At 35.5% G+C, this 25,369-nt stretch overlaps 1 protein-coding gene across 4 annotated transcripts in view; it reads right to left on the bottom strand.

Moving 5' to 3' along the window:
• LOC149836000 (vacuolar protein sorting-associated protein, putative (DUF1162)) overlaps positions 1 to 25,369 on the bottom strand; it is a 208,730-nt gene that overhangs the window by 86,070 nt on the left and 97,291 nt on the right. For all 4 annotated transcript variants that reach the window (XM_090008902.1, XM_090008901.1, XM_090008904.1 and 1 more), the window contains 4 exons: positions 18,397 to 18,455; positions 18,192 to 18,294; positions 17,133 to 17,321; positions 16,933 to 17,049 (listed from right to left, as the gene is read on the bottom strand). In XM_090008902.1, the coding sequence (XP_089865028.1) occupies positions 16,933 to 17,049; positions 17,133 to 17,321; positions 18,192 to 18,294; positions 18,397 to 18,455 (468 nt within the window). The remainder of the gene's footprint in view (positions 1 to 16,932; positions 17,050 to 17,132; positions 17,322 to 18,191; positions 18,295 to 18,396; positions 18,456 to 25,369) is intronic.

A 25,369-nucleotide genomic window follows, 5' to 3' on the forward strand; every position in this document is an offset into this window, starting at 1 on the left:
TTATTGTATTTTCACACATCCATCTAAGCATACGCATCCCAGCTACACTCATTTTTTGAATATGATGTTTCTTGGCAGCCCAACAATTTGTATCATATAGTAAAGCGGGCTTAATTATCGTCCTATAAAACTTTCCCTTTATCCGCAATGACATTCTACGATCGCACAACACTCCAGTTGCACTTTTCCATTTCATTCACCCAACCTTTATCCTATGACTTACATCTCCATCAATTTCTCCATACTTTTGAATGATAGATCCCAAATATTTAAAACAGTCATCCACCAATATTTCTTGCTCACCAAGCTTCACTACACTCCCATCACTACTTCGTTGCTTACTAAACCAACATTTCATATATTCTGTCTTACTCTTAATCAACTTAAAACCTCTTGCTTCCAATGTCTGTCTCCATAATTCTAACTTAGCATTAACCCCTGCTCTAGACTCATCAATCAAAACAATATCATCAACAAACAACATACACCACGACACATTTTCTTGATATGATCTCGTAAGCTCATCCATCATTATAGCAAATAGGAAAGGGCTTAATGCAGATCCTTGATGTAACCCAACCGTTATAGGAAAATTGGTTGTCACCCCTCCACAAGTGCGGACATTGGTTACTACTCCTTCGTACATATCTTAAATTATACTAATGTACTTGAGAGAAACACCTTTCTTCATCATTGTCCACCAGAGAACATCCCTAGGTACTCTATCGTATGCCTTCTCCAAATCAATAAAAACCATATGCAAATCTTTGTTTCTCTCTCTATATCTCTCAATAAGTTGTCTAAGAAGATGTATAGCTTCCGTAGTTGATCTTCCAGGCATAAAACCAAATTGATTCTCCGATATCATGACAACCTTCCTCAACCTATACTCAATCACCCTCTCCCAAAGTTTCATAGTATGACTCATGAGTTTTATACCACGATAGTTTGTGCAATCTTGTATATCACCCTTATTCTTATATAGAGGCACCAAAGTACTCTTCCTCCACTCATTAAGCATCTTATTTGTCTGCCAAATCTTGTTAAAAAGATTTGTCAACCATTCTAAACCTTTCTCACCCAAGCATTTTCAAGCCTCGATAGGTATACCATCTGGGCCAACTGCCCTTCTTGATTTCATGTATACACAAAATAAAATAATGTATACAAAAAATACATAAAAAATAAAATCATGTATACAAAAAAGTTAACAACAACAATATGCATAATACAAGCAATAGACAAATAATATCTTCTTCTTTTCAACCATAGATATAATACAAGCAATAGACAAATAATGTCTTCTTGTTTTTCTTCTTAACAATAGACATAATATAATTAATAGACAAATAACATGTATTCTCCTTCGTTTTCTTCTTCTTCTTCTTTTTGTCGAAGAAGAAAACAAATTATGTCTTAAAAAAAAGCCTAGGCTCTAAAACAACCTAGGCAGTCCCAACCTAGGCGACCTAGGCAGCGCCTAGGCGGTACTATAGAGCCCCATCGCCCAAACCTGGTCGCTCAGGCGGTGTGGTTGCTCCTAGGTCACCTAGGTGCCGCCCTTGACAACTAAGCACCCCCATCCCCCAATTCATCTTACAATCACCTTTATACACGCTCGGCTCAACCCCCAAGCTTCTTCCCAACATGCTTTACATCTTAGAGTCTTCGGCACCCTTATTAAACCTCCCCGCACCCCCTATTGAATCTCCTATGGGCAGATATTCTCACTCTCTATTTCTCGAAACATTTGCTCGAATCCCCAAGGCCATCATTTTTTACTCCTGGTTATTAGGAGCCTCTTATAGTCACATACAAGCCCCTCTTGTGCCTTTGATGTCATGCAAAGATTTCTTGTGGTTTGTCAAGCCCTGCTTTAAGGATGATCTAAGACTCCCAAAAACCAATTTTTCCGACCTTTTTTATAGTGTTGAAATTGTCTTCCTAAAAGACAAAGTCCCATCCAAGTCCAAGGCCAAAAGCTTGGGTAAGCACTACCAACAAAGGAGGGAAGTTGATATGTTGAATGTCAACATTGTTAAGTTGTATGTATATATATATAAAGAGAGAGAGAGAGGAATGAAAACCTACCCACTAAAAAACATGCCGAACCTACCCACTATACATTTTATTGGATTTTTGGTGCTTTTCAAAATTCCAACCATGCAAATGTGATTTATATGCTTGTTTTTATAGGAATCAGTTCTTGGAGCAATTGATTATGATGCATGGATAGGTTTTTATAAGTTTCAAAAATCAACGGCGTACAATTTTCATAAATTTTCAAGGCTCCAAATACCATTTTTTCTATCCAAAATTCATGATCTAAGTGTCAATTTCTAGTAAATCAATCATGTTGAATACATAAGTACAGTCAGAATAGGTTTGGCAAGCTTTTTAGTGGGTAGGTTTTCATTCATATATATATATATATATATATATATATATATATATATATATATATATATATATATATATATATAATAGGCAAATACCCAGTAGGGGTATTTTGGTTCTTTCAATCCTTGTAATAGGTTGTGACTATTAGGGGCACATTAGTACTTTATTCTTTTCTTTTTGTTTTTTTTCCTTTTTATAGGGAGTATTTGGTCAAATACCAAATAGAGTTGTTGGGTTCTTTTTTGACTAGTCAACATAGAGTTGACTAATCAATAGAGCTGGAACAGTCCAACAGCTCTATTGAGACTGCCTCTTGTGCATAAATAGGAGTGAACCCCCTCTTGTTCTTTTATACTTGTTCTCTAGCACTCTCTAAACAGATTCTTTATAATTTTTATGTTTTCTATCTTGCTCATAAGTGGCATTGTGTATGTGATTGTATCTTAACCAATAAGTAGTCTTCATTTGTGTATGTTGTACTTTCCCATAAGAGGCATTTGTTTGTATTTGTCATATTTCATTACATGGTTTCAAAGTTTTCGAGCTCTTGGTTTGTAACTTGTACGTGAAGATCAAGAGAAGGAACATGAGATTGGTGAAACATTGGTTTGTTGGTTCGTTGTTGTAAGGAAATGAGAGCCTCCAACGATGTTCACCAAATCACCAAAGTGGACAGACAAAAGAGCCACAGCAAAGCCCACAAAAATACCAAAGTGAACACAAGAAGCTACAAATAGGCTCACACACAAAACCCATTAAAGGGGCCAACACAATAGGTTAAAAATAATATTTTATTGATATAAATCCATGCAATAAGCATTACAAATGGGAGGAGTTTCACCCCTATATATACACAAATGAAAGGAGCTCCAAAGAGACGTTGGGAGAGGCCCAAAAGGCCCTAAATAGAGCCATTGGACTGAAAGAAGATGAAGTCCACAACCGAAACTTCAAATGAATATCACAAAAGAACATTCTCAATGAACAAAACACACTCAACAACCAAAATGCTCAAAGGAGTGCACACAAAAAGAGGCAAAAATAATATTTCATTCAAGTGAGATGAAACTCACACAAAAAAGTGATTTTACAAGGGGGTTTTACCTCATATATATAATGCTCACAAAAGGGAGCCTGGAGGGGGTTTTACTAATGATGGAACATCTATTAAGAGCCGTTGGGGGTCCAACAACTCTCAAGTCCTGGTCAAAAAGCACATGTTACTAAAGAGGTCTAAAAAAGTCTAAAAAACAGAAATAAAACCTAACCTAACCTAATTATAATCTAAGTATCTAACTAGAATATAACTAACTGTATTACATTACATTTTAACACTCCCCCTCAAACTTACGATTGAATAACCGAAAGTTTGTCCAAGAGAAAGTGAAATCTAGAAGCAGCAAGAGGTTTGGTAAAGAAATATGTCAGTTGATATTCTGAGGAAACATATGGTAGATCAATGGTGCCATGTAGAAACTTCTCTCGTACGTAGTGACAATCCATTTCAATATGCTTGGTGCGTTCATGGAATGTCCGGTTGCTAGCAATGTAAATAGAACTTTTGTTGTCGCAACATAGTCTTGATCAGAGTTACCGGAAGCGCCTAGCTAAAAGGGGAAGCGCGCTTCCCCGAAGCGCGCTTCGGAAGCGCGGAACGTCGCGCTTCCGAAGCGTGGGGGGAAGCGTCCCCCTTTTTTGGGAAGCGCGTCCCCCTTTTTTGGGAAGCGCGCTTCCCTTTAATGGGGGACGTGTTTCCCTTTAATGGGGGACGCGCTTCCCTTTAATGGGAAGCGCGCTTCCCCCTCGCTTCCCCCACGCTTCCCCCTCGCTTCCCCCACGCTTCCCCTGTTTTTTTTAATTTTTTGTATTTTTTATTTTTTATTTTTATTTTTTTCGCTTCCCCCTCGCTTCCGAGACGCTTCCTATGTCGCTTCCGAGACGCTTCCTAGGTCGCTTCCGAGACACTTCCCGAATCGCTCCTAAGTGGTCCCCCGCTTCCCCGCTTCCTAAAATTTTGAAAGTGCCTCGCTTCCCGCTCCCGCTTCCCGTATCGCTTCCCGCTCCCGCTTCCTCAACTGGCAACCATGGTCTTGATGCTCTTGTACTTTCAACACCCATGTCATGAAGCAAATGCATTAGCCAGACTACTTCCATAATGGTTGTAGTCATCGCTCTTTATTCAGCTTCAGTTGACGAAAGAAATTTTTTTTTGCTTCTTACACCTCCACAAAATCAATGATTCGCCTAAAAACACACAGAAACCAGTAGTTGAGTGTCGATCATTGGGATCACCTCCCCAATTTGCACCAGTATAAGCAGTTAAATCAAAGGAGAAAGAAGCAGACAAAAAAAGTCCTCAAAAAATTGAAGTTTTGATATATCGAATAATGCGTAAAACAGCTCTCATATGAACAATGGTGGGAGCATGCTGAAATTGACTCACTGTATGAACGGCATGTGCAATATCAGGTCTGGTAATAGAGAGGTAAGACAGTGCTCCAACAAGTTGTCTGTAGAGTTGGATTTTCAAGTAATTCTCCATCATCAATCTTCATTTTGTTGTTGACAACTTCAGAAGTGTCAACCTGTTTTTCGTCCGTGATACCAGACCTGTCAACAATATCCAAGGCAAATTTAGACTGAGTTAGTAAATAGCCTCTAGAAGAATAAGCAACTTCTATACCACAAAACTTTTTTAAGAAACCCGAATCACTCATTTCGAAATGTGTTTTGAGAAAATTTTTAATGTTATCAACTCCCCTATTTGTCACTTCCAGTGATGATCATGCCGTCTACATAGAGAAGAAGAATGAGCAACTTTTATACCAAGAAAATTTTTTAAGAAACCCAAATCACTCGTTTCGAAATGTGTTTTGAGAAATTTTTTAATGTTATCAACTCCTTATTTGTCACTTCCAGTGATGATCATGTCGTCTACATAGAGAAGAAGAATGATAATACCTGCATTAGATTTTTTAACAAACAATGTTGTGTCAGTAAGACAAAATTGAAAACTAAAATCAATCATAATTTGGCTAAATTTATCGTACCAAGCCTTTGGGGCTTGCTTAAGTCCATATAAAGCTTTGTTTAATCAAAGAGCATTTCCTTAAGGAACATTAATACCAGGTAGTGGTTCCATATATACTTCTTCAACTAGGTTTCCATTAAGGAATGTGTTTTTAACATCCATTTGGTATATATGTCATTTCTTTGAAGATGCTAGAGCTATCAAGATCCTAACTATGATCATTCTTGCAACTGGAGCAAACGTTTCTTCATAGTCTATTATGTATTCTTGAGAATATCCTTTGGCAACTAAACGAGCCATAAACCTTTCAAGAGTGCCATCACTCTTGGTTTTCACTTTATACACCCACCTATATCCGATAGACTTTTTTCTTGATGGAAGATCTTGGATAGTCCAAGTATTTGCTTTTTCTAGGGCTCTTAACTCTACTGACATTGCTTTGACCCATTCAGATTGTTCTTTTGTTGTATCATAGGTAGAGGGTTCTACATAGGAGTGTATCAAAGCAATATAAGCTTGATACTTTGGTGAAAAAGGCTCGTATGACACAAATTTTCTAGGAACTTTAGAGACTCTTGATGACTTCCTAGTGGATACTTGTTCATGTTCTTTAGTGTATTTTTTGAGAGCACAGGGTTTCTCTAAATTACCTCACCTAGAGTACTGAATGCAATCAGAAGGGTCACTAAAAGCTTCTGAATTTGTTATATCAAGTTGTTCTTCTAGACTTTTTGCTAGATCATCTTCTAACAATTTTTGGAACTAGATCCAATAGAAAAGAATATTCATCTATTTCTTTAGAATTCATATTTTCAAAAAAACTTTCATTTTCCAGAAAGGATACACTCCTTGAAACATATAATTTTTTTGTTTTAAGATCAAAGCATCTATAGCCTTTTTGATGACTTGCATACCCTAAAAAAGCACATGAAATAGCACGAGGAGAGAATTTATCATTTTTGTTTGAAAAGACAAAACATTTGCACCCAAAAACTCTTAACCTGGAGTAATATGAGATTTGTTTAAAAAGTTTTATGGTTTAAGGAAGATGATGGGATCCTGTTGATAAAGGTAAACTGCGGTTAACGTGGCTTCGGCCCAAAAAACCTTTGGTACTTGATGTGTAATAAGTAAGGTTCTTGTTGTTTCTATGATGTGCCTATGTTTTTTTTCTGCTAACTCGTTTTGTTGAGGGGTATAGGGGCATGATTTTTTATGTATAATGCCATGCAAGTTTAAGTAATCCTTAAATTCTTTAGACAAAAAATCTCCCCCTGAATCAGTGCGAAAAATTGAAATATCCACTTTGATTGATTTTTAACTAACTGATGAAATACTTGAAAGTGTGAAAAGACTTTAGATTTGTGTTTAAGAAAATAAATCCAAGTGTGTCTTGTGAAATCATCTACAAAAATTACATAATAAATAAAACCACTTTCTGAGCTAATAGGTGTGGGGCCCCAAACATCTGAATGTATTAACTCTAGTGGTCAAGAAGAGACAAAGGTTCTTGCTTGAAAGGGTAGTCTTTTCATTTTTCCCAAAATACATTTTTCATATTTAAAATTCTTAAAATTACAAAAAAATTCCATCTTTGGAAATAACTGGAGCTTGGATACACTAGGATGTCCAAGTCTCTTGTGCCATAAGTCCAAGTCAACATTTTGAACATTACAACACAATGTATTCTTAGGTATGTCCAAAAAATCCATGTAGTACAAGCCTCCTTCTCTATGGCCCTCCCCAATCAGCTTCCTTGACTGGGGATCCTGCACTCGACATTCACCAAAGAAGAAGGAAACATTACATCCATGGTCAGTTAATTGTGAAACAGATAGAAGATTTAAATTGAGTTTTAGAATATATCTAACTTGTGGAATGTAAAACCTTTTTTGAGTTTTTGAAATCTCCTACTCTAATTTCAAGAGATGTTCCATCATTAGTAAACACGTTTGACCCATTTGAGTTATGACATTTAGATAAGACATTATTATTTGGAGTCATATGAAAAGAAGCACCTGAGTCAAGAAGCCAAAGAGATTTACCTGGATCTGAGGTGCTAATGGAAGATACTGCGGCTCGAGTAAAGGAAAATGTCCCCTTGAGTAGTAGTTGAAGTGCCTCAACCAATTATGCTAGAGACATGCTTCCAATGGAAGATTCATAGGATTCTTGCGGAGGTCCGACAGAGGCAACCTTCTTTTCATATGGTTTCTTTAGCTTTAGACAGTAATTTTTTACATGTCCTGGCTCACGACAGTAGTAACAAATTACTTTTCTCTTCTCAAAATCATTTTCGTCATTCATTCTTCCATAATTTGGAGGTTTGTAAGTGCGAACATGATTTCCTGGTCTAGATACGGCTAGAACTGAGTCATCATCATTTTTTGCAATTCTACTTTTGAGCTGATTTTCCTCCATGCTCAATTCTTCTATAGTATCTTTAATTGAAAAAAACTTTCCTCGATGAAGAAGAATGGACTTGATAGCTTCAAAATCCGATCTTAGTCCATTGACAAATTGAAAAAAGTGTTTCGCATTCATTTGATTTTGGCAGAGTTCGATATCTTGTGGGCAATGTCACTTTGGTTCAAGAAGAGTCAACTCTTCCCATAATTCGAACAAGCTATTGTAGCATTCTATAATGCTTTTGTCCCCTTGAACCATATTCCGAACTTGATGTTATAGATTGCACACATGTGCAATATCTTTAAGAGAATACATTCTCTTAAGATAGTCTCAAGCGTCATTTGCATGTTCAAACTTTGCAAGACTTGAACATTTTTTTATATCCACGCTACTTATAAGCCAAGACATAATCTTAGCGTGACCCATTCTCCACTTTTTCTCATAAGCGGTAATGGCTTTAGTTTTTTCTACCTCCGTAAGAGGTATTTCTTTTTCTCCTTCGATCTTTGTGAGGATTAGTTTAGGTTCCAAGTCGGTTCCATCCACTAATCCCCATAACCCCTTTCCCCATACAAGGTACTTCATAATCGAAGCCCATATAACGTAGTTAGAATCATTGAGCTTGATGGGTTTAATGGTGACGTTATCATTGTCATCCATTTTACAAGGCTTAATAGGAAGAGAGAAAAAAAAGAAAAAAAAAAGAAAAAGAAAAGAACAATAAGAGTAGAGAAAATGGATATACTCTACCACAAATGATAGATACGAGTACACGCTTATATATATTTGAAGAAGAACGTTTCTACTTCTCTAAAGCTTGAGTGGCACGCTTACCAATGCAACAAGACAAAAAACTTGATCACAACCGTTGCTCTGATACCATGAAAGAAGATGAAGACCACAACCGAAACTTCAAATGAATATCACAAAGAAACTTTCTCAATGAACAAAACACACTCAACCAAAATGCTCAAAGGAGTGCACACAAAAAGAGGCAAAAATAATATTTCATTCAAGTGAGATGAAACTCACACAAAAAAGTGATTTTACAAGGGGGTTTTACCCCATATATATAATGCTCACAAGAGGGAGCCAGGAGGGAGTTGTTGGACTCCCAACGGCTCTTAATAGAGTCGTTGGGGGTCCAACAGCTCTCAAGTACAGGTGCTTTTTGACTTTCGTCAAAAAGCACATGTTAATAAAGAGGTCTAAAAAAGTCTAAAACACAGAAATAATACCTAACCTAACCTAATTACAATCTAACTATCTAACTAGAATATAACTAATTGTGTTACATTACATTTTAACATCTCCCCAACAACTCTTTTTGTTGACTAGTCAACAAATGTTGACTAGTTCAAACTAAACAAAAAAGTAAAAATTAACCTAACTATCCTAACCTAGTTATATATATACTATGTATATATACATTTTTAAGAGTCCCTCTCAAACTTACAGTTGGATAACCGAAAGTTTGTCTAAGAGTCTGAAAACTAAGAGCAACGAGAAGTTTGGTGAAGAAATCCGCCAACTGATACTCGAAAGCAACATAAGGAAGATCGACAGTGTCATGTAGATACTCCTCTCGTACATACTGACAATCCATCTCAATATGGTTGGTACATTCATGAAAGGTTCGGTTGTTGGCAATGTAGATGAAACTTTTGTTGTTATAACACATTTGTAATGCTCTTTTAATCTAGACTCTCATATCAGCCAACAATCTTCTTAGCCAGACCACCTCCATAGTGGTTGTAGCCATGGCTCGATATTGTGCTTCAGTCGAAGAAAGAGACCTTTTGTTGTTTCTTACACCGCCATGAGATCAACGATTCACCTAAAAACACATAAAAACCTATGATTGAGTGTCAATTATTAGGATCACCTCCCCAATCAGCATTAGTATAAGCAGTTAAATCTAATAATGAAGAAGCAAACAAAAAAGCTGTCAAAAAATAAAAGTTTTAATATATCTAATAATACGCAAAACCGCTCTCATATGAACAGAAGTGGGAGCATGCTGAAACTGGCTTGTTGTGTGAACATGTGCCATGTCAGGTCGTGTAATTGAAAGATAAGAAAGTGCCCCGATAATTTGTCTGTACGGCATTGGATTTTTCAGTGGTTTCCCGTCATCAATTTTCATCTTAGTATTGATAACTTCGGGAGTGTAAGCCTTCTTATCATCTGAGATTGCAGATCTGGCAACAATATCTAGAGAAAATTTAGAATAAGTCAATAGATAACCTCCAGATGAATAAGCTACTTCAATTTCAAGAAAATATTTTAAAAAACTTAAATCCGTCATTTCAAAATATTTTTGGAAAAGGTTTTTAATATGTTCAACTCTTTGTTTGTCCCCTCCAATGATAATCATGTTGTTCACATAGAGGAGAAGAATAATCATACCTGCATCATAAACCTAAACAAACAAAGTTGTGTCAGTCAAACAAGATTGAAGTTCAATATCAAGCAAAACTTGATTAAACATGTCATACCATGCCTTTGGTGCTTGCTTAAGACCATAAAAAGCTTTATCCAAACGAAGAGTTATCCCTTTATGAATAGTTATACCAGGTGGTACTTTCATATAAACTTCTTAAGCTAAATTCTCATTAAAAAATACATTTTTAACGTCCATCTGATATATTAGCCATTTTCTCAGAGAGGCTAAGGTTACTAATGTGCTAATTGTAGTCATCCTAGCAACTGGGGCAAATGTTTATTCATAATTTATTCCAAAGTCTTCGGAATATCCCTTGGCAACCAGTCTAGCTTTGTATCGTTCAAGAGTCCCATCACTCGTGGTTTTTACCTTATATACCCATCTACAGCCTATAGGTTTCTTTCTTAAAAGAATGTCTTGAGTAGTCCAAGTATTTGCTATTTCTAAAGCATCTAGCTCTACTCTCATAGCTTCTACCAATTCAAAGTGTTTTTTTGCTTGAGCATAGGTCAAGGTTCTACATACGAATATATTAATGCAACATAGGCTTGGTACTTAGGTGAAAACGATTGATAAGACACAAATTTCCCAAAAGGTTTTGATACTCTACATGATCTTATAGTTTGTGTTTCTATCTAGTTTTCATTTCTAGGGCACACGGAGGTTTGAGATCACTATGCCTGGAATATTGTACACAACTTTGATCCTAAAGAGAATGCTCTTCTCTAATCTCGTTATCATGAGATATATTATCTCTAAGTTCTTGATCTTAATCAAGATCAACGTTATAATCGTTATGCTCTGGAATTAGATTCAGCAGAAAAGAATACTCAATTATTTTCTCAGATTTTTCAATTTCAAAAAAACTTTTTTTTAAAGAAAGACATTTCTTGAAACATATAGTTTTTTATTTTTAAAATCAAAGCATCGATAACCATTTTTATTACTTGCATACCCTAAAAAGATACAAGGAATAGCACGGAGAAAAAGTTTATCATTCTTATCGGTAAAAATGAAACATTTAAGTTAGGAATATATCTAATTTTTGAAATACAAAATTTTTTTGAGCTTTAAAAAATATTTTTGAAATTCCTTATTCATTTTATCTCAAGAGATGTGCCATCGGCAATAAACACATTTGACCCGCTTGAGTTACGACATTCAGATAACATATCACTATTTGGTGTCATATGAAAAGAGGCACCTGAGTCAAGAAGCCAAAGCGATTTACCCAGATTAGAGAAGCCGAAGAAAAACACCGCAGCTACAGTTGATGAGGATGCTCCTTTGAGTAGAGGTTGAAGGGCCTCCACTAGTTGTGTCAAGGACATATTCTCAATGGATAAATCTTGTGTGGTTTTGACATCACTTTACTCTTATGGATGTTCAACCGAGGCAACCTTATTCTCATAAGGCCTTTTCAACTCATGGCAAAAGGTTTTGACGTGTCTCGATTCATGACAACAATAACAAATAACTTTTTTTTCTCATATTTATTGCCTTGTTTTCCATAATGTTCATTGTTTAGCCTTCCATAGTCTTGGTCTAGATAGAGCTAGAACTGAGTCATCATCACTCTTAGAAATCCTCTTTGACCTCAATCCATTAATGAATTGAAAAAAATGCTTTGCATATATTAGATTTTTGTGGAGTTCTATATCTTCGGGACAATGCCATTTAGGTTCAAGAAGAGTCAACTCTTCCCAAAGTTCGGACAATTCATTATAGTATTCTCTAATACCTTTGCCCCCTTGAGTCATATTTTGAATTTTGTCTTGCAAATTGCACATATGTGCAATATCTTTAAGATAATACATTCTCTTGAGATAATCTCATGCCTTATTTGCATATTTGAATTTATCAAAACTAGAGTACCTCTTAATATCAACACTACTAATAAGCCAAAACAAAATCTTAGGATACCCCATTCTCCATTCCTTTCATTTTTTCTTATAGGTAGTCATTGCCTACTCTTTTGCCTTCTTCTTTGGTAAGGATTAGTTTGGGTTCGTGATTGGTCTCGTCCACTAGTCTCCACAACCCTTTTCTCTATATAAGGTGCTTCATAATTGAAGCCCATGTTACATAATTTAAGTCATTGAATTTGATGGGTTTTATGGTGATATTTTCATTGTCATCCATTTTTCAAGGGCTAAAGAAGATAGAACAAGAAAAAAAGAATAGAGAAGAGAGAAGAAGAAAGAGGAAAGCAAGGTGAAGACATGGGCACTCCACCACCTAGCAAGCACCACCAATAAAGAGCACACTACCAATCTTTTACTTGAAACCAGTGTTGTGAAAAGCGTTGAGGCGTAGCGAGGCGCTCCACCAAAAACCGAGGCGAGGCGTAAAGCGTAAGCCTCAAAAAAAAATTCAAAACTTTAAAAAAATTATAAAAAATTAATAAAAAAAATATCTAAAAATACAAATAAATAAAGAAATGCTTTATTGATGAAATAACAACCGATAAGAAATAGAAAATCTCAAATAAGTACTACAAAATATGAGATTAACATATAAAGTAACTAAAAATTGATTATATAATTGGAAAATATATGAGATTAACCAGAAAAAGTTAAAATATACTTAGAATACATAACTGAAATAACTGGAAAATATATGAGATTAACCTATAAAAGTTAAAACATATGAGATTATTCTAAAAAATATGAGATTAACATATAAAAGTAACTAAAAACTGATTATATAATTGGAAAATATATGAGATTAACCAAAAAAGTTAAAATATACTAAGAAACTTATTACATAACTGAAATAACTGAAAATATATGAGATTAACCTAAAAAAGTTAAAATATATGAGATTATTCTAAAAAATATGAGATTAACATATAAAAGTAACCAAAAAAATTATTACATAACTGAAAAATATATGAGATTAACCAATAAAAGAAAAAATATACTAAGAAACCGTTTATAAAAATGGAAAATATATGAGATTAACCAACAAAAGTTAAAATATATGAGATTATTTCAAAAAATATGAGATTAATATATAAAAGTAACTAAAAAACTGATTACATAACTGGAAAATATATGATATTAACCAACAAAAGTTAAAATATACTAAGAAACTGATTACATAACTGAAATAACTGAAAAATATATGAGATTAACCTAAAAAAGTTAAAATATATGAGATTATTCTAAAAAATATGAGATTAACATATAAAAGTAACTAAAAACTGATTACATAACTGAAAAATATATGAGATTAACCAACAAAAGTTAAAATATACTAAGAAACTGATTACATAACTGAAATAACTGAAAAATATATGAGATTAACCTACAAAAGTTAAAATATATGAGATTATTCTAAAAAATATGATATTAACATATAAAAGTAACTAAAAAACTGATTACATAACTGAAAAATATATGAGATTAACCAAAAAAAGTTAAAATATATTAAGAAACTAATTATATGACTGATAACTGAAAAATATATGAGATTAACCAACAAAAGTTAAAATATAGTAATATACTAAGAAACTTATTATATAACTGAAATAACTGGAAAATATATGAAATTAACCTACAAAAATCTTTTTTATTATGTCTCAGAAGTCTTGTTGTAAAAAAAAAAATTTGCGCCTCAGGCTTGCACCTTGAGGCACAGAGGGCCGCGCCTCAAGGCGAGGCGCGCCTTTTGCACCTCAAGGCACGTTTTTGATAACACTGCTTGAAATGCAATCACGATCTCACAAGCACTTGAATAGGAACATGTTTCTTGATGCATCAAAAATAAATTTTGCTTTATCACCAAGCTCTGAAACCATGCAAGGAAATGAGAGCCTCCAACGATGTTCACCAAATCACCAAAGTGGACACACAAAAGAGCCACAACAAAGTCCACCAAAATACCAAAGTTAACACACAAGAAGCCACAAATAGGCTCACATACAAAACCCACTAAAGGGGCCAACACAAGAGATTAAAAATAATATTTTATTGATATAAATTCATGCAAGAAGCATTACAAAAGGGAGCGGTTTCACCCCTATATATATACATAAACGAGAGGAGCTCCAAAGAGACGTTGGGAGAGGCCCAACGGTTCTAAATAGATCCGTTGGACCAACCCAACAACTCTTTTGGTTGACTAGTCAACAAATGTTGACTAGTTCAAAATAAACAAAAAAGTAAAAATTATACTAACTATCCTAACCTATATATATATATATATATATATATATATATATATATATATTCATATGTATTTACACTATGTATATATACATTTTTAACAATAGCCTTGGGAAGCATGACATAAAACTTATTCAACACCTTTCTGCATATCGTTAAAAAACATCGAGAAACAATGCCATCAAAAATATAAAGTATCATTATCATTCAATGAAGTTGAGTATCGTGCAATGGCTACTGCAACATTAGCGATTGTTTGGTTGTGAAGATTACTTGAAGATATGAATGTACATATTCAAGCACGCACAAGGTTATGCTATGAGTCTATGACAATAAAAGTGTCATCTACATAACCGACAATCACATGTTTCATGAGCGCACTAAACATATCGAAAAGGATTGCCACTATGCTCGCGAAGAGTACCTGAAGAAGACCATCATCCTTCCCTATGTAGCTTCAGAATTTTAGTTGGTTGACTTCTTTATGAAAACTCTCCCTCCTCGGTTTCATTTTTGGCTTGATAAACTTTCGGTGATTACACTGTAAGGTTGAGGGGAAGTGTTAATATATGTATGTATATATATATATATATATATATATATATATATATATATATATATATATATATATATATGCTTTGTATGTATTCACATATATACCTACGTATATTTATATATTTATAATGATGTAGTAGGTAAATACCCATTAAGGGTATTTTGGTCATTTCAATCCTTGTAATAGGTTGTGCTCATTAGGGGCACATTAGTACTTTTACTTTCTTCTTTTCTTTCAGTTTTTTCCCTTTTTATAGAGAGTATTTGGTCAAATACCAAATAGAGTTGGGTTCTTTTTTGACTAGTCGACATAGAGTTGACTAGTCAATAGAGCTGTTGGAATAGTCCAACAACTCTATTGAGACTGCGCCTTGTGTATAAATAGGGGTGAACCCCCTCTTGTTCTTTTATGCTTGTTCTCAAGCATTCTTCCAATAGATTTTTTATATTTTTTATGTTGTCTCTCTTGCTCATAAGTGACATTGTGTATGTGATTGTATCTTGACCCATAAGTGGTCTCCATTTGTGTATGTTATACTTGCCCATAAGAGGCATTTGTTTGTATTTGCCATATTTCATTACAAACTTCAAAGAATAGAACCACATTGATTGATCTAGCCCTGGACTCTAGTACCCCAAGGGATGTTTCTATTAGAGAAAGTGTTAGTTTAGGATCTTAGGGCCAGCCGCTTGATGCAACCATTTGTAATTATTTGAGAAAAGTATATAGGTGGGGTTCCAAAAGTCACTTATTCTTTGTTGAGGCATATGTGGATTCACCTACTATTAGGCATCTTCGAGTTCCCACGTTATGGGGACTAAGTTGTCTGGTGTACTAGGAGCACCCCATCAGCAAAATATTTAGAGCACACATTTATTATCCAATAAACTGATATCCTGCAAAACCCCAACTTTACCCACCTAAAAAGAAATGTGTAGTTCTAGAATCCTTGAAAGGTTTCATGTCATTTTTCACCAAAAAATTAAGTTGACAGCAGTGTTGTGAAAAGTGTTGAGGCGTAGTGAGGCGCTCCACCAAAAACCGAGGTGAGGCGTAAGCCTCGAGGCGTAAAGCATAAGCCTCGATTTTTTTTTTTTAACTTTAAAAAAATATCTAAAAATACAAATAAATAAAAAAATGCTTTATTGATGAAATAACAACCAATAAGAAATAGAAAATCTCAAATAAGTATTAAAAAATATGAGATTAACATATAAAAGTAACTAAAAACTGATTACATAACTGGAAAATATATGAGATTAACCAACAAAAGTTAAAATATATTAAGAAACTAATTACATAACTGAAATAACTGAAAAATATACGAGATTAACCAACAAAAGTTAAAATATAGCAATATACTAAGAAACTGATTACATAACTGAAAAATATATGAGATTAACCTACAAAAATCTTGTTGATTATGTCTCAGAAATCTTGTTGTAAAAAAAAAAATTGTGCCTTAGGCCTACGCCTTGAGGCACAGAGGGCCGTGCCTCAAGGCGAGGTGCGCCTTTTGTGCCTCAAGGCACGTTTTTGATAACACTGGACAAAATTCTTTTCAATGTTATTTTACAAAAAGCTTTCTATTCTCCTTTTTGACAAATTTTGATTACACTTTGCACAAGTTTTGCTAGAGAAATAAGATATTTAAAAAAAAAAACGTTTTCATAGGTTTTACCAGAAAAACAAGATATAAAAAAAAAACAAAGACATTCACCAAGTGAATTCTCAAGAACATTTGTCGCACAGTATGTTATGAACAAATAAGTCTAAGCTTTACAGTTACTATAAAAGCTTAAATTGCTTCAAGTCAATTTCACAAGACCATGACAATTGATGAACAGATAATGAACACATACACTTTAGTTTCTATACACGATCCTATAATCTCAGTTGCACTTCCTGCAGTTTCAACTACCTCTAACTGTTTTAGCATGTATTCATCTTCGATGATGCACGATCTGAGCGTAACTGAAGCATCCGAGAGATCAAATATAGGAACTGGCTTTGAAGAATCAGTTGCCATAATGTTTCCCTGCAGATTGCCAAATTATATAGGCATTTCAGAAAGTAAGATCTGTAATGGATGTTAATACAAATTTAGATAACAAACTCCACCTCAAAATCTGCTAATTTGATATAGTAGGCATCATACAACTCCTCGATGATGGCAGGAATACATTCTGAAAAGTTTGAACTTGGAAGGTCAGAGTTCAAATAATCAGAACTGCTTTCGAGCATTGATATGAAAGCACCATTTCTCTCCTTCGCATGAAACTTCAAGACGAGTTTCCTTAGGTCAAAAACCTGCAGCATGGACCATATCAAGTAATTCAATGAATTAGAAACCTCACAAACAAACCTTGGGAAAATGAAAAACTAAATCTATCTTGTCTGCTTAAGTATATGCAGATAAATATGAAAATTATCCACGTTAGAAAACAGAAGGCAAACAATTACATGGAAAACATCAGTCTCAACCCACAGAATTACATAGAAAATCTACTACATAACTAGTTTAACCTTTTGAATAAATCGCAGATAAGAAACCAAGAAGAAGCTCCATTCCTTGATCAATTGAAAAAACAATCCAAGGGAAATGATAAAGAAAAAATCTTATAGAAAATATACACGTAAACAGTCAGCAAAGGATATAAATAAATAAGAATAAGAATATAGTTTCACTTCCAAGAACCAACCAGGCTGTTTGGCAAGGATAACAAAACAATGAAAAGAGTAAATCACAGAAAACTACCAAGATTATCACTTCACTGCCCAACAGTTCAGTTATTACATGCAAGCACCTGCCTTTTATTAATGAAGTTCAAATCCCTGCTTAAGATATGAAATATTTTTTTTGCTCTTCATTGATAGAAATCATCCATTTACCATGTTATTTTGTTAATGATATAAATGTTAGTTTAGTCACTATATTTGGCTAAACATAGATAGCTGATCAATGTGGGAGCCAGACATGTTCTTCACATAGATGAACACCAGGTGCTTAAACGTAATAGTAGAAAAAATGGGTGGTTGCATGCACAGAATTGATAAATAGTGTGGTTTTATTGTAATTTGCCCTAAATAAAAATAACATAGTTTCAATGTCAAAATACTTCATATAGCACTGCAATCCCAGAATGATACATGGAAAAACATAAAGGAAAGATGTATCACCATTTCATATGAGGCGCATCCATTTCTTTTCAGTGGAAGCCTCATAACTGCATGACTGACATTAATATCCAGTCTCAATTTTGCACGATTCAAGACAATAAACCTGATTCAAACAATCAACATCAGAAAAATAATGAGTGGACAAAAGCAGCTTATGATAAAACTTGTTTGGTGCAGGAATCTTAAATTTCAACTGGGAACTCACTCAGCTTTCTTAGAGAGACGTGTTTTCAGATTTTCAAAACCATTCAGTGAAGAGAGGACCTGTTGATCATAAAACTAAAAGTCACAAGTGAACTGACATCTAATTTGATAAGAACTAATCTTTTTCAAAATAACACTTAACTCAAAGTGAGTGAGTGACAACAATATATTCAAGGCAGACATGGTAATGAACCAAATGTACACCGTGGTATGTTGTAGAAGCAAATGCATTACAAGCCAGCAGTACAAAAATGGTATTTCTTAGTACTACGCCACCAGCTAATAAGTGTGACACCGATTACTGCTATCATACTGCTATAATAAAACACAATACATCATCTCAATAATAGGAACGATAGTTTTCTATAGATCCTGCATTGAATCCTAAAATTGGAAGAGACTTGTAAGCTTTGTATAGGTGCAAAAAGATAAGCATATGAAACCATGTATAGTAAAAAAAAGCTAACTATAAATGTTGGACGATTCAAAGTAATTTACTATAAATATTGGAAGTCAAGCTTATTATCTATTAGAAAGAAGACCTGGATGCAGAAACTGGGTAAGTTAAGTCATTCATCTGGTTGTTGTTAAGATATATGTAACAATATGGAACTTGTCGTAGTGCAAGTATGAAGTGTGTGTATGTGTGAGTATGGTGTGTGAGGATGAGATGTGTGAGCATGCATCAAAATGTGTTTTATTAAATAAAGATTTGTATTTTCATCTACATTATTCGTAAGCAATTTTGTAGTATATTTCTCTTTGCTTAAATGCATTTTGTATATGATTCCGAGATTTGATAATAAAATCTATTATTTTTTAATTGAATTTTTGTGCTTTGGTTTTTGTGCCATTTCATTGAAAGTTGTATTATGCACCAATGGGAAAAGAAGCAAGCAAAGGAACTAACAAAAATTAAACTTTAAAATCAGACAACAGCATAGATCATATTAGAAGATATTATGTATATAAGGCTAATCGCAATCATGTCAATCTCAGCATCATGAAGAAGATTTATTGTACCCTAAGTAACAGGGACTCGGCAAAGCAGGTGCCGCACCCGCGTCGACAGGATGCGACGCGGGTGCGGTCAACACAACCCTGGGTGCGGTCAACACGACCCAGGGTGCGGTCAACGCACCCAGGGTCGTTTTCATCCACATTTCGTACGTTAAAAAAAAAACGATGAAAGGAGTGATTAAGGCAAAAAAAAATTGCCCAAATCACTCCTCTCCTCTCCCGCGCAGCTCAGCTCGAGCCCTCTCCTCCCGACGCCACCTCCTAAGCTCCTCCTCTCCCTCGTCGCAGGTACGTCCCTCTCGCTCTCTGCTTGTGTCGGCAGGGGAGGGGTCGAGCCCCCCCTGCACCCTCTCTTTCTCTTGTTGGGTCGGCAGGGGAGGGTCCGAACCCCCCCTGCTCCCTCTGATTTCGGCAGGAGAGGTGTCGAGCCCCCCCCCCCCCCTGCTCCCTCTGATTTCGGCAGGGGAGGGGTCGAGCCCCCCCCCTCTCGCTCTCTTGTTGGGTCGGCAGGGGAGGGGTCGAGCCCCCCCTCTCACTCGTTTTTTGGAAGTGCCGCATCCCCGCACCTGCACCCATGTGACATAGCATCAAACATTGTTTTCTTCAACAAATTGGAACTCATCACTGTTGATTTGTTGCTTATGTGCATATACACGATTACCCAAATCACCATGTTAGCATTTTTGGCACTTTAATCTTGATGACAATGTGAAGATTTTGCTTCTCTTTTGGGCTCCCCCTGCTAGAACCAAGTGATCGTGTATATGGTTTTATAGTTTTCGAGATTGCTTTTAATATTTGTGTAAACCTTGTAAGCACCGGAAGGTAAGAAACAGGGCAAGTGAGATTTTATAGATACCTGCCGTAGTTATTTGGGGTAATTCCACTATTGGTTTGATGCTGTTTTGTTTCTTATATTATTGTTTTTTGGGATTTGGATTTGATGGTTGTTGCAATTTGAAAGAGATATATAGATGTGTAAAAGAGCAATATGCGTAAAAATCCGATATAATTCACGTCTCACTAAAAGAACATAGACCAGTAACCTGCTTCCATTACATCACAAGACATATTGCATTGTTTGTAACTCAGTAAGGAAGATTTCAGCTGCATTCATGATGAATGATTTTATGACAATGTTAACTGTTAAATGTTAAACTGTTAAAACTTCAAAATTATATATATATATATATAATTTATTTATTTTTACATTTTTGCCCCTGCCGCACCCCCGCACCCGGGTTTTTTGGAAGTGCCGCATCCCCGCACCCGCACCCATGTGACATAGATTGTACCACACACATGTTATGTTTTCCAAAATATGGACACACATTTCACAATGATTAGCTCAAGAGAAACAACAAAAAATGGCAAGGTTTTTAAGATTGTTACATTTATCAAAAAGTTAATTCCTTAGACATGAATTAATTCTTATTTGCTTTTTAATATGTTAAACTCGCTGGCAGTCCGATCGGGAAAAATGGCACCTAGATGCTCTCTCCCTATGGGGAATTTTTCATTTCACCAAGTAGGAATTTGAAAAACAAAAGGAATAATGTCAACATAGCGCTTTGGCAGGAGCTAGACTAATGTTTACTGGTTGTTAGTCTTAAGAGTACAAGATCTACTACTATGACAACCAAAGTTATGGAAACACTTGGGGTTGCATTTGAATCCCTCGAATCTTAAACATGAGGGATCAGATTTTGATATTCAGGAATTAAAGATACATATCTCCAACTGGAATAACACAACCCCGAGTCAGGCCAGAGATATGTGGGTTTCAACTAAAATATGAAACTCGATCTCCATTACTGGGCCACATTCAGACTGGTTCTTTCTTTTTTATCATTAGAGGAAGGAATGGATCAACTGAAGATTAGACAATTTACTGGAGGACAAAATCAAATAGTTGACATATTCCCTAAAGGATTATTCAAGAGATCAGTTCAAGAATATAAAGACCAAGTTCTACACACACAAATTCAGATTGAAGACATAAAACTTGCCACATGGCCTGCCACAGAAGATAAAGCAACAAATGGATAAAGGTCTCTTGATCTGTTCCCTCCAAAGATTCTCTAACAATTCATGGATATGACCCATATTCCAAGAATTCCATCCCAACAAAGCCATTTAAGAGAACAGAAGAAGGCCATCATGGCCCCAAATTCCAAAAATAAATTGATGCCAGAGAGACATTTGGTTAACATGTACAATGATATCTTTTATGTGCCTTGTATAGATGCTAAATAAAGAATTGCTTAATATCAATTCAATCATTCAAGGGGATTTCATAGAGGGACTAGGCAGTAAATGGTGGAGAACAAGGTCCAACTCATCAATATGGTACGTATTTCTAAGTCAATGTCCTGTTCTCAGTTGTTTCCCTGTCTCATCATATTGTATACAGTGTAGGGGGTCTATATGTGTAACGCCCCAAAATCATGGATTTGAAATCTTTTATAAGAAAGGTTGAAAGCTTTGAAATCAATCATTTATCAAAGTTTGAAACAGAAGTTCAGCGGAAGATCAGGTTCAAAATAGCAAGTCCCTAGACTTTGGGCTCATTACAACACAAATGCAGACTTCCCCTTATAAACCGATTTGCAATTCAAATATATATTTTATTGAAATGAAATGAAAAACCAAGTTTTGGTAATACAGTTTTAGAAATCCAGAGTTCTAATCAAAAGAGATGTTTTCAAAGAAACTTTATACCACATATATCAAAAGTGTCCCCAGGAGCGCAACGTCAGGAAAGGGCCTTGCCTTGAATGCATCACGTCATCGTGCCATCACAAGCTGTCTCAACCTATCCAGCACATGTCCATGAAATGGGTCAGTCTCACAACAGACTAGTAGGGGTGCAAAAGACAAGAAAGAACAAAAGCTACAATAAGCAAGATAATCGCTAGATCAAGCAAGAAAAAGCAAGACTAGCAGATCTAACAAAACGTATTGTGGAGTAAGCAAAGCTCTAGTAAAGCAAACAGCTACGTACAAGAGCAATAAGGATCATAGTGCTAAACAAACAACTATAGCAATCCAACAGATACTATAGGTGAAGAGTAACTAACTCTACCCACCAGTCAAGCAAAGCAATTGCATAAGACAAGTATTCATAACAACGCTCGAAATATATATACAAGTATCATTGGATGGCTCAGTCCATCGGCATGCAGCTACACAAAAGTGTAAGGCACAAGCTATTGCATTACAAGCAATTCATAAACTACACAGGATAAGCATTTAACTAGTATGAGAAGCTAGTTACTACTAAGCAAGAAACTGTGTAAGCAGTTTAACCAACTATAGTAACGCCTCGACAAGCGTACAAAGCTCAATGAGTAGCGTACCGAACTACCGAGCTGACAAGCAATCAATTCACGTCACAACACGATATCTCATGATCATGTGTATAAGTTATATCTTGTCTCATTATGAGCAGGCCGTTGTGAGTACGCACAAGGCAAAACGTAGAAACAGCCGAGATTGATTCGGGGGTCCATTATGCTATGTATTTTATTATACCCCGAATGACTTATCTGAATCCGCTTCCTAAGGGGACGACCAGTGACCAAGAGAGTAAATCCCCAAAGGCAAACAATGGCCCAATGGATGCGCATCTGAACTTCTGCAGAAGTGGCCTGAACGATTTCCCCTAACCTCCGATGACTGGGGAAGTCGGATCTTTGCCCGAGATTTGTCATTAATGACTGTCCATCGGAGTTTTGTACCATTCATCCTCTCTCTTGATGAACCGTCCTGAATGAGCACGACGGAGGGTTTCTTAACCGTCGTCTCATTCTACATGATCTGGTCTTTCAACCCAATCGAGCATCTTGCCTGTGAAGGCGCATGATTATCATTTATGTAAATTATACACGTCATTGCGCGTTCGAGGCAACCATACACCTTTCATCCTACTCATCGCAGTACGCAACGTACCTGTTCAGAAGTACAACCACGATAAGAGGGGTCAATCCGTAATAAGGGTAGAAACATCACTCTTGTGATCTCAAACGCATGTTATTGCATGTTCGAGGCAGACATAGACCTCTTATCCTATTTATCGTAGTACGCAACATACCTGCTCAAAAGTACAACTACGATGAGAGGGGTACGGATCTCTCGCAGGAAATCCCTCAACGCATCTACTTTACAGAAGCCCACGGTGAACTCATTCAAGTTCCAACTTATCGTGCTCGGGTCCTTTAGACAATCGCAAGCTATGTCACATGGGTGCGGGTGCGGGTGCTGGTGCGACACGGGTGCGGCGCAATTTCAAAAATTTTGGACACGGGGACTCGGCTATATATATATTAAAAAAAAATAAAAAATATATATATATATATAAGACTCGGTCAAAGTTGTGCCCATTAGGGGACAGGTGATGAGTTGTGAAGGCATTCTGTACACTTTCTTCATACAGGAATAATTCACTTTTGGGCACTTTCTTCATACACTGTAATAATTCACTTTCTTCGTACAGGAAAAAACCACAAAAACTTGAGTTGTGCCCATTCTGTACTTAAAACTTGAAAGTGTACAGGTTTTTTAGTTGTGATGGGTTTTTTTCCTTACAGCTATAGCCCAGAAAAAATTTAAAAAAAAATTCAAAAAAAAAAATTCCAAAAAATAGACCAAAATGACCCTGGGTGCGTTGACCACACCCAGGGTCGGGTTGACCGAGTCTGAGCCGCACCCGTGTCGGTGCGTGTCGACGCGGGTGCGGCGACCTTGGAGTCGAGTCCGTGTGACATGGTGTTATCATCGCAAAATTTTTACTTTTGCAAATCAAACTGACCTTTGAAAAAGTTTTTGAAAATAACTCGCCTCCGTTTTAAAATGCGGGAAAATTCCGTAGAATGGGACTCGCCTGTCGGTACGAGGTTCAACCGTTCCTGCCACCTTTAACAGGGGTAATTGAACCAAGGATCAATCTTACGCTCTACTCTATTCAACTTGTCTAAATCATATTCTAATTTCTAAATGCACATAGAATCAGGCATGTGCTATGAATTTTCAGAAAATGCACATTTGAAAACATGATGTTTGCTTTGAAATACTTAGAAATACTAAGAAAATGTAAATCTTGGAAATGATATCACATGGAAAATCGTGAATTAGGACTTGGAAAATATTTCTGAGAAAAGTAAAAATCGATTTCTAGGGAAATCTTGAGATTTTATGAAAATCAATTCTGAGAGAACTTGGTTTTTCTGAATTCCAACTTTGAACTTGAAAATATAACTTGAATTTTCGAATTTTGAATTTTGAGAAACACTTGAAACATACTTTAAGATTTTCATATTCTGAGAAAATCGATTTCTCCCTATGACTTAGAAAATTTTGAGAAAATGAAATTCTTTGAATTGAAATTTGAATTGGCAAATGCATGAAATGGATGAATATGGATTTGAGGAATTGAGAAATACTTTTTTGTATTTTTGAGAAATGCAGTGCATTTTTGAAGTTAGCCTAAGAGTGTAGGCTGAATGTGGCTAATGTGAAGATCATAAATCTAAGTATCATTCATATTCTGACTATGGCCATAAATACAAATTCCACCAAGTTTATAAACTTCATAAAAGCTAGTGTATGTGCCATTCGTGAAGACCATGGTGAATTTGTAAAAATATGCATGAATCATCATCCATCACACATTAACATTATAAAAAAATAAACTATATGCAATGCATCCTAATCTAAGCAGGAAATATAAATTCTTATTCCAAAGTTTAATTACAAATTACATCACTATTAAAATTTAAATACAAGAAAAATAAAGACTTCAATATACCTGCAAAACTAGAAAACTTGGTTAATGAATATATGTTGGTTTTTCTAGATTTATCCAGTAATATCTAGAAATTAATGGATTTTGCTAGATATAAGCCTTTTTGCCATGATTCCCTTAAATCAAAATGATAAAGTATGAAATAAAATTG

Source organism: Nuphar pumila, chromosome 6, assembly GCF_984573655.1.
Source record: "Nuphar pumila chromosome 6, dmNupPumi1.hap1.1, whole genome shotgun sequence".
In the NCBI taxonomy this organism is placed as follows: domain Eukaryota; kingdom Viridiplantae; phylum Streptophyta; class Magnoliopsida; order Nymphaeales; family Nymphaeaceae; genus Nuphar; species Nuphar pumila.